Source organism: Somniosus microcephalus, chromosome 24 (assembly GCF_052327205.1).
Source record: "Somniosus microcephalus isolate GS21.2 chromosome 24, FLI_Smic_1.0, whole genome shotgun sequence".
NCBI classification, from domain to species: domain Eukaryota; kingdom Metazoa; phylum Chordata; class Chondrichthyes; order Squaliformes; family Somniosidae; genus Somniosus; species Somniosus microcephalus.
The window spans coordinates 46,822,617-46,840,017 of record NC_141010.1 but is presented as its reverse complement, the minus strand read 5'-3'; the positions used below and the strand labels follow the sequence as shown (position 1 = coordinate 46,840,017).

At 44.5% G+C, this 17,401-nt stretch overlaps 1 protein-coding gene across 3 annotated transcripts in view; it reads right to left on the bottom strand.

The window, feature by feature from the left end:
- Positions 1-17,401, bottom strand: part of gosr2 (golgi SNAP receptor complex member 2) — a 74,642-nt gene that overhangs the window by 38,119 nt on the left and 19,122 nt on the right. The window contains exons 1-4 of one of the 3 annotated variants that reach the window (XM_085966608.1): positions 10,882-10,904; positions 10,586-10,650; positions 5,621-5,729; positions 3,184-3,316 (exon numbers count right to left, since the gene is read on the bottom strand). In XM_085966608.1, the coding sequence (XP_085822734.1) occupies positions 3,184-3,316; positions 5,621-5,729; positions 10,586-10,625 (282 nt within the window). In that variant the 5' untranslated portion in view covers positions 10,626-10,650; positions 10,882-10,904. Of the gene's footprint in view, positions 1-3,183; positions 3,317-5,620; positions 5,730-10,585; positions 10,651-10,881; positions 10,905-17,401 lie in introns of those variants that run through there. The other 2 variants (XM_085966610.1, XM_085966609.1) reach the window with 2 other exon arrangements.

Sequence of the window (17,401 nt, the reverse complement as noted above, 5' to 3'; positions counted from 1 at the left end):
GATTTTGGGGGAAAAAACTTTCATGCTGAAAGTGCAATATAATTTTTCAAATTCTCAAGTTAAAATAGATTTAAAACTCATCATTTGGAAGTCAGAGGTAGGAGGGATTCAAAGATTAATGTTCTACATATGAGAAATAGAAATCAGAGTTTTCGTATATTACTTCTGTTAGGTTGTTAATCAAGAGGAACCAAGGGCTGAAGCAGAGGGCAACAGGATTACAGAAATTGTGAATTCCTGACATTAACCTCCACTGAATATAAATATCTTCATAATGAAACTTCTTCTTAGGCAGTCCCTCGGAACCGAGGATGACTTGCTTCCACATTAAAAATGAGTTTGCAGGTGACTGATTAGTCCAATGCGGGACCTACAGTCTCTGTCACAGGTGGGGCAGACAGTGGTTGAAGGGGCGGGTGGGTGGGGTGCTTGGGTTGACGCGCGCTCCTTGCGCTTGGCTTCCGCTTGCTCCCGGCAAAGAGACTCGAGGTGTTCGACGCCTTCCCGGATGCTTCGCCTCCACTTTGTGCGGTCTTGCGCCAGGGATTCCCAGGTGTCAGTGGGGATGTTACACTTCTTCAAGGAGATTTTGAGGGTGTCCTTGAAGAGTTTCCTCTGCCCACCTGGGACTCTCTTGCTGTGCCGGAGCTCCGAGTAGAGCGCTTGTTTTGGGAGTCTCTTATCGGGCATGCGGACAATGTGACCCGTCCATCGGAGCTGATTGAGCGTGGTCAAAGCTTCGATGCTGGGGATGTTGGTCTGAGCAAGAACACTGATGTTGGTGCGCCTATCCTGCCAATGGATTTGCAGGATCTTGCGGAGCCAGCTTTGGTGGTACCTCTCCAGTGCTTTGAGGTGCCTGCTGTACATGGTCCATGTCGCTGAGGCAAGGACAGAGAGGCAGTCAGTGCCCGCTAGAAGGAGCACTTCGAAGATCTCCTTAACCACGACTCTGTCTTCGACGCGAGTGTCCTCAACTCCATCCCACAGCATGCTACCCGCCACCATCTCAGCACAACCCCAGCCCGGCACGAGGTTGAAAAGGCCATCCAACAACTAAAGAACAACAAGGCCTCAGGAGCAGATGGAATCCCCACCGAGGCACTAAAGCATGGCGGAGAAGCACTACTGGCGCAAATCCATGAACTCATTTCACTTATCTGGAAGGAGGAGAGCATGCCAGGGGATCTCAGAGACACCGTAATTGTGACCATCTTCAAGAAAGGTGACAAGTCCAATTGTGGTAATTAGAGGACTTTCCCTGCTGTCTGCCACAGGGAAAGTCATCGCAAGAATCCTCCTCAATCGCCTTCTCCCAGTGGCCGAAGAGCTCCTCCCAGAGTCACAATGCGGATTCCGCCCACTAAGGGGCACAATGGACATGATCTTCACCGCACGTTAAATACAAGAGAAATGCAGGGAACAGCACCAACCGCTGTACATGGCCTTCTTTGATCTCACAAAGGCCTTCGACACTGTCAACCGTGAGGGATTATGGCGTGTCCTCCTCAAATTCAGCTGCCCTCAAAAGTTTGTCACCATCCTTCGCCTGCTTCACGACAACATGCAAGCAGTGATCCTGACCAACGGTTCCACCACAGACCCAATGCATGTACGAACCGGGGTCAAGCAAGGCTGTGTCATCGCACCAATGCTCTTCTCAATCTTCCTTGCTGCAATGCTCCATCTCACCCTCAGTAAGCTCCCCACTGGAGTGGAGCTAATTTACAGAACAAACGGGAAACTGTTCAACCTCCGTCGCCTCCAGTCCAGATCCAAGGTCGTCCCATCCTCTGTCGTCGAATTACAGTATGCAGACGCTGCTTGCGTCTGCGCTCACTCGGAGGTCGAACTCCAAACCATCGTCAACACCTTCACTAAAGCATGCGAGAGCATGGGCCTTACACTAAACATCCGTAAGACAAAGGTCCTCTACCAGCCTGCCCACGCCACACAGTACTGCCCCCCGATTATCAAAATCCATGACAAGGCCTTGGACAACGTGGACCACTTTCCATACCTCGGGAGCCTACCGTCAACAAGGGCAGACGTCGACGACAAAGTCCAACACCACCTTCAGTGTGCCAGTGCAGCCTTCGGTCGCCTGAGGAAGAGAGTGTTTGAAGACCAGGACCTCAAACCCAGCACTAAGCTCATGGTCTACAGAGCAGCAGTGATACCCACCCTGCTGTATAATGAAACACACTAGAAAGAACACATTTTAACATGGCCTGGTTAGCTTCCTTACAATGCAATGGAGAAGATATTTGTGTTATTACAGGAAACTGTGGTTTATCCGGAGGTTGTATGTCCGGAAACCTCGATCTACCGGCAGAAATCAGGAGCCGTTTTGTTAGGTTTTTTTTCTTCTCGTGGCTTTTTTTCCCCAACAGTCAGGCTCTGGAAAGTCTCTCTGAAGCTGTTGCTAAGCTACAGAGACGCTTCCAAGGTATGGGCCGACTGTTTAGAAGCTGTTTGTTGTCAGATACGGAGATGAAAACCTCCGTATGCTTCAACATTAACGCTGGTATGTCCAGCAGTTTTGCAGCTCAGTCCCGTCGGTGCCGGATATAACAAAGTTTCCTGTACTACATTACAGCAGTCTTACAATTTTCTGCCTGAAGGCAAGCACTCATCACCACCAACCCCCACCCCCCCCTGCCCCTTCGCCACAGGTGATACAAAGGTTTACACCATGTATACATGCCATTGATTTCAGTGTTCCAAGTTCAATCCATTGCAGCAGCACTGATAATCACCTGCGAATGTTGGGCAGCATTTCCTTTCTTAAGCTAAGCAGCACAGCCATCTAAACGGGGGATATGAAGAGTTTTTGCTTCCTTGTGTTGAGATTCCCTTTATTTTTCTCGTTTACCCCTTCTTGCTGCAGCACAGAGGGTTGGCGAGCTGCTGCCAAGCTATCACCAGGACTGAAACTTGCCACTCGAGACATGGCGAAGCAGCCTGGATATCTCTTCCCTTCCTCTGGGCAAACATCAGACCTCTGCAGTGCACCTCAGCATATGGAGACATTACAGACAGAAACCCAAACCCCACTATTTCACAAGGCAGAGCATTGTTGCTCCAATGTACGGCACCGCCTAGCTTTCTTATAATGGATTATGTATTAGCAACCAGCCTGAAACAGTGTTGCAGGGTTAGACAATGTTAATAACTCCTTACATTGGTTGTGAACGTGCGTGACAACAGTTCCTCTCGCTCTCGATCCTGCTGTTCACGGGTATACCGGCGGTGCTGGAAGATCTTCAGAGCCGTTTGCAGGTGCTGGCAGTCATATTTCAGTTGATCCACTCGACTGGAGGAGAGAAAGGAAGCGTTGAATATCAAATTAAAAAAACACAAGTTAATAGCTGTAATAAAAATATTTCAGTGCAAAAACTAAATATGGTAGACTCTGTCCTAAGGAGAGTGTTGATCCCAAAAGAGACAGAAAAAAGCATGAAGTGGCTAAAAGGATTTGCATATACTGTAACACCTTTCAAATCCTCAGGACATCCCAAGACACTTCACAGCCAATTAATTATTTTTGAAGTGTAGTCACTGCTGTTTTGTAGGCAAACGCAGGAGCCAATTTGCATATAGCAACCCACGAAGCGCAATCTAACAGTAACCTTTTCGAAGAGAAAAACTTGCTGCTGCCTGCAACATTAAAAAAAAATTATGCAGCTTAATAAATCTAATGTTGTGTATGCCTGCAAGGCTAGCGCTCTATGTACGTTTGTTTATACAGATGCACAAAGTTCCACTCCCTCAGCAGTTTCTTGTTTGTTAGGAGAGAATTGGCAGGAGAAAGAGAAGAGGAGAGAGAAAAGAGGGGAGAGAAAAAGACAGGAGAGAAGAGAAACGACAAGAAAAAAGGAAAGAAGAAAAGTAAGCACTTGCATTTATATCGTGCCTTTTATGTGTGCAGAACATCCGGAACAGTTTAGTCCATTCCAGGGTTACACCACTTTTGTGTCAATGTGCACCAGAAACTACTTTGCATTGATTCAAACATGGCAGCATAACTGCAGCCGAATATGAAGAAGAAAGATTTGCATTTATATAGCGCCTTTCACGACCCACCGTACGTCTCAAAGCGCTTTACGCCAATGAAGCACTTTTGGAGTGCAGCCAATTTGTGCACAGCAAGCTCCCACAAACAGCAATGTGATAATGACCAGATCATCTGTTTTTGTTATGTTGATTGAGGGATAAATATTGGCCAGGACACCGCGGATAACTCCCCTGCTCTTCTTTGAAATAGTGCCATGGGATCTTTTACGTCCACCCGAGAGAGCAGACGGGACCTCGGTTTAATGTCTCATCCGAAAGGCGGATAACAAAGTTAAATGCAGCTCAATTATATTTCTAAAAGAAACTTTTCCATTCAAGCATACCATACTGTACTATCTCGTCTTGCTATAACTTTCAGTAGGGACTGAGACTTCATTTAAGTCATCCATTTCTTTACATCACCGACTCGTCTTTAGATTTACAAGTTGAATTTTTCTCTCTGGTTTCTTATTTCAGTCGCGACACCCTGTCATGCATTAGGCTGCCCAGATTGCTAATGGCGGCTTTTATTTCCAGTGAGGGCAAATGTCACTGCAGGTGCACACTGCCCACTCCGCATTTCATTCAAAGGTTATGAGACTGGGGCCAGGGGAGAAGAGGCGATATATGGTTTGCGAAATAATTAGTCCCTTGGTTATACAGTTATTTGGTGGCATAAACCTGGTACGCCTCCAGTTTCCTCCAGGTGCACCTGGAGCAGATTTCCTATTTCAGGCAGAGTTATACTGACCCAGTAGAAGTTAGTGGGGGTGGGGGGGGGGGGGGGGGGGGGGGGGGGGGTGGAAAGAGGGGAGGTTTAGGCACACAATTACATCGGTCCAGAATGTGCTGCACAATCTGACAATGCAACATTGCACCGTGCATCCTAAATCATGCAATCCGGGAGATGATTTAATTGTCCAGTCTGCTGAAGCCCAGAGGTGTGCTGGTTTCATTTGCTGTGGTTTATGATCAGTTTAGAAAAAAGTTATGCTCGAGGATCGGGGAGCAGATTTGGGTTGAGTTCAAAGCCAGGCTGATTCCCCTAATACAAGTACAAGTGAAGTACAGGAACCCTAGATTTTAATCAGAACTCATGGCACAAAAGCAAGGATGCAATTCCCCAAGGCGGTTAGTAGATACAAACACAAAGATCTCTTGACAAGAACTAAGTGCTTAAAAATTAATAGAAAGGGAGTAATTTAATGGAAAGAACAACTTCACCGTGGGATTTACAGCCCTTTAACTCAGGGCAGCAATCGTAAACACAAGATTAAAATGATTTTTTTTTTTTGCTTTACAGAGACATCTGTTCTGGGCTCTCTTCCCCCCAATGTGTTTCATATTAAAATATATTTTTTATATATGAATGTTAAGTATACCATAACTATCCTGTTACACTGCCTGTCTCAGACGTTCCTGAACCAAAAGACTGTACAAAACTCTCACTGCTTCACCTAGTTTGTTTAAACCTAGGTTGTGTGTGTAACATTCAACACTTGTCTCAATAAACAAGTCTGGAAAGGAGTGTAATGATGTACATTAAAATGGCAATCACACTTACAGTTTGGCGTTCTGCCGTCTGTTTGGAGGCTCTTTGCTGGTCAGTATTTCAAGTCGTTCCAAGTTGCTGAAAATCTGATCTATTCTGGCTTGGATTTCATTTTCCACCACTGCAGCAGCAACAGAATTGTCAGGTCATTAAAACAATGGAAGAAATAATGGGAGAATTACACAAGTTCCTCAAGTAATCATGTAGACATCCAACGCTGTGCATTTATAATGTCAGGCCTGGTTCAGTTGGTAGCTCTCTTGCCTGACTCAGAAGACTGTGGATTCAAGTCTCACTCCAAGCACAAAACGAAACTGAGGCCGACACTCCAGTGCAGTACTGAGGGAGTGCTGCACTGTCGGAGGTGCCCTCTGTTGGATGAGATGTTAAACAGAGGCCCTGTCTGCTCTCTCAGATGGATGTAAAAGATCCCAAGGTGGACATAAAAGAGCCCATGGCACTATTTTGAAGAGGAGCAGGGGAGTTCGCCCCGGTGTCCTGGCCAATATTTATCCCTCAATCAACATAAAAGAAAGACTCAAAGCGCTTTACAGCCAATGAAGTACTTTTTTTTTTTTTTTTTTTTGAAGTGGAGTCACTGTTGTAACATCACAAATAGAGTATCTGGTCATTATCACATTACTGTTTCGGAGTGCAAATTGGCTACCGCATTTCCTACATTACAATAGTAACTACACTTCAAAAAAAGTGCACTTTATTGGCTGTAAAGCAATTTGGGACATCCTGAGGTCATGAAAACTGCTATATAAATGCAAGTCTTTCTTCCTTTTCCATTAATACCCACAGGGTCCACTGCTATGGAACAGTGAGGAGAAGACTCTGTACTGGCCCTTTAAAAGATTAAAAAACTCACGGTGAGAGAGGCATTCTGTGAATTTTAAATCCTGAATTATGCAAACTCCAATTAACAGAATGTCAGGATGCTCCCCTGATGGCTCAGTTGGTAACCTGCAACTAAGACGCACAAGTCCACAAGGCTCAATTCCAGTCTGTTGAGTTAAACTGATTTAACCTGGGCTGGCAGTGAGGGATGCTGCAAATTGGCCTCAGTGCCCTGGGTGAACGAGAGGGGAAAAACAAACAAACATTCAGCCAGGGCTCCTGCTCACTGCATTCTGACGCCTGCTGAAAAGTACACGTGTGGCTACTGAACGAGGACAGGATCTGACTCCTTGTGCTGCCCACCAGAGTCTGGGAGCAGTCACACGGGGAAAAAACCAGAGGGTGACTGCTGCCGGGAAACCGTACCTGAGCAGGAATCGATGCCTTCAGGAGGCAGCAGTGCGAGCTCAAATAAACCAAACAGAAACAGAATGCTTGCAGCCACAAAGCCATGGGGGACAGCCATTCTAAACAAAGTCAAAAAATGCTGCTTTTCATAAAAAATCGTAATCCTTTAAAGGGCTTTGCTCAAAAGGTAAACAAAAATCTCCATTTACCAGACTTGCTGTGGGTGAATTGACATGCATACAACATAGGACTGCTTTTTTTGAGATATATATAAAAATGACCTGAATATTGGAATAGAGTAGAATTTATAAATTTGCAGAGAACACCAAATTTGGGGGTGTGGCAAACAGTGAGGATGATACCACCAATCAACTGCAACAGGACATAGAAAGGCTAGCAGAATGGGCAGATGGAATTTAATACAGAGAAGTGTGAGGTGATGCATTTTGGCAGAAGGATCAGGGAGAGGCAATATACACTTAATGGCAGTTTTAAAGAGTGTGCAAGGACAGAGGGACCTGGGAGTTAATGTGCATCGGTCCCTGAAGGTGGCAGGACATATTGAGAGTGGTTAGCAAAGCATATGGGATCTTGGGCTTCATAAATAGAGGTATTGAGTACAAAGTAGAGAAGTTATGCTGAACTTTTATAAAAGCACTGGTTAGGCCACAACTGAAGTATTGCATCCAGTTCTGGTCACCACACTTTAGGAAGGATGTGAAGGCCCTTGAGAGGGTGCAGAGATTATTTACCAGAATGGTTCCGGGGATGGGGAATTTTAGCTACAAGGACAGGTTGGAGAAGCTGGATTTGTTTTCATTAGCGCAAAGGAGGTTGAGGGGTGATTTGATAGAGGTGTACAAGATTATGACGGGTTTGGATAGGTTAGACGGGGAAAGGCTGTTCCCACTAGTTGATGGTACAAGGACTAGGGGACACAGATTTAAGGTTTTAGGCAAGAGAAACAGGGGGGGGAACGTGAGGAAAAACTTTATGCAGCAAGTGGTGAGGACCTGGAACTCGCTGCCGACGGAAGTGGTGGAAGCGGAGACACTCAATGTTTTCAAGGGGAGACTGGATAGGCACTTGAGGGAAATAAACTTGAAGGACTACGGGGATAGAGCGGGGGAATGGGACTGACTGGATTGCTCTACAGAGAACTGGCACGGATTCAATGGGCCCCTTCTGTGCCATTATGACTCTGACTGCCAACAGCAAATGCCATGTGGCAAATATGCAGCAAATCTAAAATGTTTTTTCCAATACATTATCTAGTGACTCAGACTGCCATTAAAATGCATATATTATTTGCTACATAATTTTACTAGCAGCTGCCCTGATGTTTTAGCACTATGTGTTGCAAGGTATTGACTAGATATATACTGGAAACAGAAACATAGAAGATAGGAGCAGGAGTAGGCCATTCGGCCCCCCGTCCCTGTTTTCTCCCCATACCCCTTGATCCCTTTAGCCTTAAGAAATATATCCAACTGCTTCTTGAATATATTTAATGAATTGGCCTCTACTGCCTTCTGTGGTAGAGAATTCCACAGGTTCACCACTCTCTGGGTGAAGAAATTCCTCCTCATTTCTGTCCTAAAAAGCCTATCCCTTATCAGACTGTGACCCCTGGTTCTGGATTCGACCATTGGGAACATCCTCCCTGCATCTAGTCTGTCTAGTCCTGCCAGAATTTTATAAGTTTCAACGAGATCCCCTCTCATTCTTCTAAACTCCAGCGAGTACAAGCCCAATCGACCCAATCTCTCCTCATATTTCATTCCTGCCATCCCAGGTATCAGTCTGGTGAATCTTCGCTGCACTCCCCACATGCAAGAACATCCTTCCTCAGATAAGGCGACCAAAACTGCACACAATACTCAAGATGTGGTCTCACCAAAGCCCTGTACAACTGTAGCAAGACATTGCGTAGCGGCAAAAGGATGGAGCACAAACTTCCATCAGGACAGTTTGTGAATTGGGATTGTACGCAGCAATCAATCCATTAGAACTCTAACTTTGTCGCCCAGATTATGAGGCCGTTACCACTTGTGGAACTGGTTATAAATTACTATCTTTATTCGGGTGATGTGCTGGCCACTCAGATTATCTTTTCACCTCTGGAGGCAGTGTTTTTAGCTCCAACCCAGACTGCAGGCCTGGGGACCTTACCTAAAATGAGGATGGACATTCTGAACAGTTTCTAGTGGCCTCAAGTCTGTTATGTGTAATTGTCCATAATCGATGGAAATACCAGCCTCCTTCAGCAAGGAAAAATGGAAGTATCACATTGGTACAGTAGGTGGTGTTGTTCTGAGTTTGGGGTTAGGGTGGAATATTGGCAAAGTACACTGATCCTAGCCTACATCGGAACTACCCTGTATCAGACCCGCGAGGACTAAATGAGCTGATGTGGACAAAAATCCACTCCTCAAAAAAAAAAAAAAAAAAAAAAAATTAGACCCTCCTTTAAATCCATTTATTGAATTAGGAACTGAGGTAAACGAGCTCCAGTGACATCAGGGGACCCTGCACACATCCCACAGAGAACAGACACCGTGAACCAACATCAGTGCAGTCCCCCTTCCTAGGCAAGTCATAAGAAGCCTTGTTGAAAACAAAAACTGGTCTCTCTGGCTATCCCCTCACCAGTGTGAGCAAAACAAGACACGTGAGCCAAGCCAAAGCCTGACTCTTGAACTACTGGCACACTGAACGTCGGAAAGTAGCCTCCAGCAAGAAAACAAGCCAATACCATTGCTCCTGGCCATATATCCAATAGAGAGCATGTTGCAAAAATTCATGTGTTGTTTTTGTTTTAAAACTAAGCTAGCTTTAGTTTGTTACTTATATAAGCCAGCTTGATAAGGCACGTAGTTTTACTATATATAGAGAACAATGAATACCTAGTGTAAAGTCTGTGGGTTGTTTAGTTAATTAATACACAGACTCCAAGAGTAACTTAAAACAGGACTTTACTATTCGAAGGTCAGGGCGAATCTGCCCAATAACTCCTGGCACAACACTTATATACTGGTGTGGTCACCGTCGGTATTACCGTATACAGAAGCCAAACAAAGTAGTGCCACACCTAAAATAGTTCTCTTAAAGGTGAACGGTTACATACAATAGTTCTCTTAAAGGTAGACGGGTACATACACTACACCTAGGAGTTGGAAACAAGCGCAAAACTCAGCTGTTTATAAATGAGGTAACAGGCTCGTCAACATGCCAATATCTCTCTATACAACATAATGTGGAACTTAGAATAATTCCCCCTCCCCTGCCCACCACACCACCTGGGCTGGCAGCAGGTGGCGTATGGGGAGGCATCAACTGCCAATGTGCTCAGCATCGATGCATAAAGACATTCACACCAAGTGATTAATGACTGGTATAATCCCAGCAAGTTTAGTATGAACTAATCTGCCGTTGATCACAACAGAAGTAATACATTTTAAGAGACTAATTCAAGGTTAGTGAATAAACTATGGGTTCATGGCGTCCTGGAGAAATGTTAAACCTTTGTGTGGAATGACTGAGAAAAAGCAGGAAAGGGTTATACCCGGATCTGTCACCTTATAATGTGTGATGTAATAAGCCACCCCACCAGGACTGAAAACAATGCCATTATTTCTTTTGGCAGAGCTCTGTGCCCACGCCACCTCCTCCCCTGCCTTGGCACCAGGCTGGCTCTGTTTACATCTCTTAATTACAAATACTTACAGTGAACAGACTCTGCGTCCACCTTCTCCAGCTGCCCCATGTGGGTCTGCACCTCATGGATCTGCCTGTTGAGGAGAGGCACAGGAAATGGGTGGGTTAGCGTCTATCTACAAACTCTGGCAGGGCCTGTCAGAGGAAAGGGGATTTTTTATTTTCCCTATATACTGTACAAGGACTCCCAATCAGTCTTTGGAAAAACACGACAAAAGCACGAGGAGTGGCTCCATTTTTACAGCACAACTGATGGCAAAGATAGTGGGAGGCTGGAAATGTGCGTTGGAATGATGTAAACGTACAATCTGAGGCACAGTGACGCATCTCTGGATCTTCCTGCATGGAACATGCCCATAATCAGTAGCTGCAAGTCCGAGGTCACTGTGAAAACAGACTTATTAACAGGGTTAGGGAAAAAGCTATTTCACAAGTAGGCACTGCCGGTAGTCACAATAAAAGAAAGATACAGTCATTAACTTGCATGTGAAACAGCCAATTAGCACGGAAATTTACAGCACAGAAACAGGCCATTCGGCCCAACAGGTCCATGCCGGTGTTTATGCTCCACATGAGCCTCCTCCCACCCCATCAACATATCCTTCTATTCCTTTCTCTCTCACGTGCTCATCTAGCTTCCCCTTGAATGCATCTATGCTATTTGCCTCAACTACTCCCTGTGGTAGCGAGTTCCACATTCTAACCACTCTCGAGTAGAATTAGAGTTACGAAAATCGAAGTATTTATTTCTGGTGGAGAATATACACCAACTCTACAATCTTACATATGAATGTCACACAAGGTACAGTAGATAAATGTGCCATTCTTTACCCAGAGAGTGGTTAGAATATGGAACTCACTACCAGAAGGAATAGTTGAGGCGAACAGCATTTAAAGGGAAGCTAGATAAACACACACAAGAGAGAAAGGAATAGAAGATTATGTTGATACGGTTAGATGAAATGGGGTGGGAGGAGGCTCGTGTGGAGCATAAACACCGGCACGGACTGTTTCTGTGCTGTTCATTCTATGTAATTCTGTGAAAATGCACCATGTAATGAGGTGCTGGGCCATACAGACCTAGAAGGTTCGAGGTTCAAATTCTGATGGATTCCAATGAACCTGACCTCAGTCACAGCATTACAGTAGGCCAAGTAATGGGAAGAGGACCCGATTAAGGTCGGAACACTAACACTTACCATCTAGGTTCACAAATGGCAACCGGCCAGTTAACGATAGCAGTGGGGCGAGGGGAAACCACACATCAAAATTAACATTCACGTTTTTAATATGCTGACTACAGAGGGCGGAGGAAGGACTGCTGTTCAGTTTAACTCCTCTTTGTGCCGGGCTCAGTAATTTGCTTCTGACCAATTGCTGGAGTATCACTGCCATTCGCTGTTCCAACAAAAAAAAAAGATTTTTGTTTTAAAAACAAACAAATGAGATCAGATTTGAGTGAAAAGCACATTGATTCAAAAATCAAGCACTTGGACTTTTTAAAGGGTGCCACCAGCTAAGGAAGGGAGTCATTTAACCTACAGAAAATCATTAGTGTTAATATACAAAGAAACGTAACTCAGGAGAAACTGAACAATGCAGAAAGTTAAATAGACTGTTGACCCTTGATAGGGACTCGGTAGAAAATGTAACTTTTCTCTTTAAAAACATGCAGTAAGACAATGTCCACGCACCCATCACTTTCAGTGTTACCTTACCTCCTTGAGTGCGTCTCACAATAGTTTTTGATAGCTTTGAACTTTCCTGCCACAACCAGTCATGTTACAGTAACTACAATCCCATTGAGCAGACACCTTTCAGCTCTACCCACAACTTATATCACATTCAAACACTTGGTGAAATGGGGTCAATCAGATCCCTTTAGATCTAAAGGGATCCGTCTCACCTGCTCTCGTCTCATAGAATTCTTTCGGGGAGGGGAGCCTTGGGTAGGAGGGGAGCCGTGGGTAGGAGGGGAGCCGTGGGTAGGAGGCGAGCCGTGGGTAGGAGGCGAGCCGTGGGTAGGAGGCGAGCCTTGGGTAGGAGGGAACAGAAGCACCGATGCAGTCTTCAGAAAGCAGCAGCAGCTTAAAACAGAGCAGATTGTTATGGGTTTTATAAATCAGGGATCAAAATTCTTAGAAAGCAAAGGCGGGTTGAGAAGAAGAAATTTTAAAATCAGCCTCGTCAGACCACTTTAGGGCTTCTTGAAAACCAACTGGCCAAAATGATCAAGCCCTTGTAGTCAACCCAATAGTTCCATGATTCTGTTGATTCTCGGTATGTTACGCAGCTTTTTGCAAGACATTCTATAGGAGGGGCTGTACCTACCTCCCTGATTCACCAAGAATTTCTGATGGAGAGACTACCAGTCAACTGCAGTCTTTTAATTATATGCAAGCAAGCTACCTCCATGGCAGGTGTATTTTTATATCATCCACAGGTTATTTGCAAGCTATAGGGTGGATATATATACACGTCAAACCCCGATCATGAGGTACATCCTCATGCGACACAAGGCACCTACAGTCCACACAGGATGGGTTAATGTTCAAAATCAGACAGCACAGGAGGAGGCCATTTGGTCCATCGTGTCTGTGCCAGCTCCTTTCACACAGAATCTACAGTGCAGATAGAGGCCATTTCGGCCCATCGAGCCTGCACCGACACATATCCCACCCTATCCCCGTAACCCCACGTATTTAATTCCCTAACACTAAGGGTCAATTTATCATAGCCAAATCAACCTAACCTGCACATCTTTGGACTGTGGGAGGAAACCGGAGCACCCGGAGGAAACCCACGCAGACACAGGGAGAATGTGCAAACTCCACACAGACAGTCGCCCGAGGCCAGATTTGAACCCAGGTCCCTGGCGCTGTGAGGCAACAGTGCTAACCACTATGCCACCGTGCCACTATGCCAGAGCTCTCCAATTAGTTTTATATTCCAATACATTAATCTGATAATTTGTCTTTTCCCATTTGAATGATAAAGTCAGTGAAATAAACGATTTGCTCGGGATCAAGCAGAAACCAAAAATCAAATGGCTTAAAACAGCAGGAGTTCAAATACGTGATATTCATGTGCTTCACAGCTTGTGAAAGGAGAATATGTTTAAAAGTTTGCAACTCAACGACAGAATAACAATGTTAGTCATGGTTTCAGTAAAGTGTAATAAAAATGTTCAAACTATGTTGACTTGAACTGTGAAAGACATCTAGCAGTACAATTATAGGTTCTGTTCTTCCAAACTGGGATCACTTCTCCAAAATGCACTTTGAGTTCTACAACACTGGGGTGAAGTACTGGGCGTTACAGGCCGGTCACTGGTGGTGACAGTGCTGGGGGCAATGTGAGGTTAACTAAGAATATCACAAAACATATTCTGCACTGTACATTAAAGTCTTTTTTTCCATAGCATACTATCAATACTCAAAATATATCAATATTAATGCATTTAAAATAATGCAATTTATAATAACTGCAGTTAAACACAAAGTACAAGTTACTGCTGAACATGCGTCAGTAGGTAACACTCTCACCCGAGTCAGGGGATCAAGGGTTCAAACTCCACTCCAGAAACTCGAGCACATAATCTAAACTGACACTTCAGTGTGGTACTAAGGGAGTGCTGCACTGTCGGAGGTGCCATCTTCCGTATGAGACGTTAAATCGAGGCCCCGCCTGCTCTCTCAGGTGAACGTAAAAGATCCCATAACAATGGCCAATATTTGTCCCTCAATCAACATCACTAAAACGGAATATCTCATTACTGTTTGTGGGACCTTGCTGTGCGCAAGTTGGCTGCCACGTTTCCTACATTACAACACTTCATTGGCTGTAAAGTGCTTTGGGACGTCCTGAGGTTGTGAAAGGCACTATATAAATGAAAGTTTTTCTTTCTTTATACATTAAGAACATTGGGACCAAAAAAGACTCTAGTCCATCTGCCCAGGCTTAATCACCCACTCCCTGAAACATCTATCCAATTGTCCTTTAAACTATTCCACACTACCTGCCTCCATGGGCAGTCCGTTCCACATGTTTATCATCCTCTATGTAGTTAAATCTAAGCTGTCTGTGCATCTTCCCCTGCTTAAATTGAAGATCTTCCTTCTTATGTTTCCTTGTTCTAGAGTCTGCCAATCTCAAACATATTAAGGTTTAATTTATCGTTTCCCTCTAAAATCTTGAATGCCTGAATAACATCTATCCTGAGCCTTCTCTATTCCAGAGTAAACAATCTCAAGACCTACCCTCGTAGCTCAGATGCCTTAAGCTAGGTATCAGTTTGATTGTCCTTTTCTGTACTGCCTCCAACACCTGGATATCCTTGCTATGAACAGTGACCAAAACTGCACACAGTACTCTAGGTGTGGCCATACTAGTGTTTTATACAGGCATATTAATAGCTCCTGGGATTTGTGCTCTATTCCTCTAGCTATGTGTGGCCAGATTTGGTCAGCTTTCCTTACTTTTTAAGGACAGGTTAGCTAGGTGGTTGGAGGATAAAGGGTTTTGATATCTGGGCAGGCACATGGGATTAGGTCTTCTGCTAAACAACCTGTTTCTGTGTTGCAATGTCTGTATAATTCCACACATTGCAGTACTGCGAAGGTGTCAGCCTAGGTTATGTGCTCAAGCCCTAGACTGAGGGTTGAACCCACAACCTTCTGATCCAGAGGCAAGATGGCTCCAACTGAGTCATGCTAATGCTTGACTTAATACAAGCATTAACCCTTTCGTGTTAAATGAGATAATGACCCATAATTTGCAGTCAGTGGCGAAACAAATGCATTCGCCGCTGGCCCTGAAGTAAGCTTCGCACAAAGATCTTGCGATCTCTGTGGCGAGAAGTTTGGCTTTTCCGACATTCAGTTGAGATCAGTGTAAGTTAATAGGGATCCCCTGGCGCAAGCTGCTGTGGCGTCAACAAGCTATCTAAGCAGCCAATCACAATGCAGAATTCTCACAGACCGGGAACCTGGAAGTGAATCAGCTCCTTTTATGCTAACTTTTTAAAAATGTTATAGACACCAAAACAAAGATTGGGGCGCTCACATGGGGAAAGGTAAACCTGAAATAAATATGAACAATTTTCTTTTAAAGTTTAACAATCGTAATATTGATTAAAATGGATAAATTTGACACTCCACAAAATTTTAATTAGTTTTTCAGCGTTGTAATGTTTGTGTAGCAGTCAGTACGCTGTTATAACCCCAGTTACACCTAATCCAAAAGGGTCTAACTTTTAATGGGTTAGTTAACAGCGATATTACTGCCGGAAAGCCAAAGTTCATGTCAGTTTCCCTAATTTCACCGATTACTCATTGCTGGGGGAGGGAGGGTCCACAACGTAGCCAGTGTCGGAGCAGTGAATGACTGACCGCAACATCAGGATTCCCATGTTAGGATGCGCACGCGCTACATCCTGAAGTTGCAGTCAGTTTTAAAGGGATAACAACAGTGAAAGCTGTTCGTTCGCTGTTATTACCCACCACAAATTCCAGGCCAATGCCTCCTTTAATATATGAATACATTCAGTGTTCATGTGCTATTACTGCCACCAGCAATTTCTACCCATATATGTTTGGAGCCATGATTTATAGCACCACTAAAGTACACCAGTCACACACTATGTTATTGACTCAATACCTTCTGAAGTGACCCAGCAAGATGTTAACAATTCATTACAAAGTTCAACATGAACAAAGTTGGACGGACCTAGCGGTAACAACCCAGGCATAGTATCAGCATAAGAATAAGACAATCTCAGCCAAGTTAACCCTGCAAGTCCTCCACACTAACATCTGGGGGCTGGTGCCCAAGTTGGGAGATCTGTCCCACAGATTAGTTAAGCAACAGCCCGACATAGTCGTACTCACAGAATCATAACTTTCAGCCAACATCCCAGACTCCTCCATCATCAGCCTAGGGCATGTCTTGCCCCAACAGCAGGATAGACCCATCAGGTGAGGGTGCAGTGATATACAGACAGGTGGGAGCTGTCCTGGGAGTCCTCAACATTAGGTTTGGACTCCATGAAGTATCATGGCTTCAGGTCAAACAAGGCCAAGGAAATGTCATGCTGATCACCACCACCTATCGTCAGTACTCCTCCATGTTGAACATCACTTGGATGAACCTCAGAAACAAGGGCACAGAATGTACTCTGGGTGGGAATTTCAATGTCCACCAAGAGTGGCTCGGTAGTCCCACCACTGGCTGAGTCCTGAAGGACACAGCTCCCATACGGAGCCTGCATCAGGCGAAGAAACCAACTCGAGAAAGGAATCTAAAGCACTTCACAGCCAATAAATTACTTTTTCCAAGTGTAGTCAGTTCTGCTGGCAAATACAACAGCCAACTTGCGCATAAGGTCCCACAAACAGCAATCATACTGATGACCAGTTAGTCTGTTTTGGGTAAACCCCGATTATATTAGGTATCAAACACCAGACTAATAAACTGGCTTTCTCTTTTTATGTATTGTCACTTGTTGGATGTAGCAAAATGACCATAACAGACCGCTCTAGATTGCTCCACCACACAGCCTCAACAGGCTTGCTAAAGTGAATTCATTTTCAATTCTTTTGATTGGTCAATTAAATTATCTGGATCAAACACTTGTAATTTTGCAAGTTTTGTAAATTATATATATTCCACTATCTTAAAAGCTCCCCCCGCCCTCTCAATGAACCAAGCAAATGATACCAACTAATTACAACCCCGACAGAGGAACATCATTTTGTAAACCCTGCCACACAACTATGTAAAGAATAGAATAGACTTCGCAAACCCGAATTATGAAGCAATTAAATG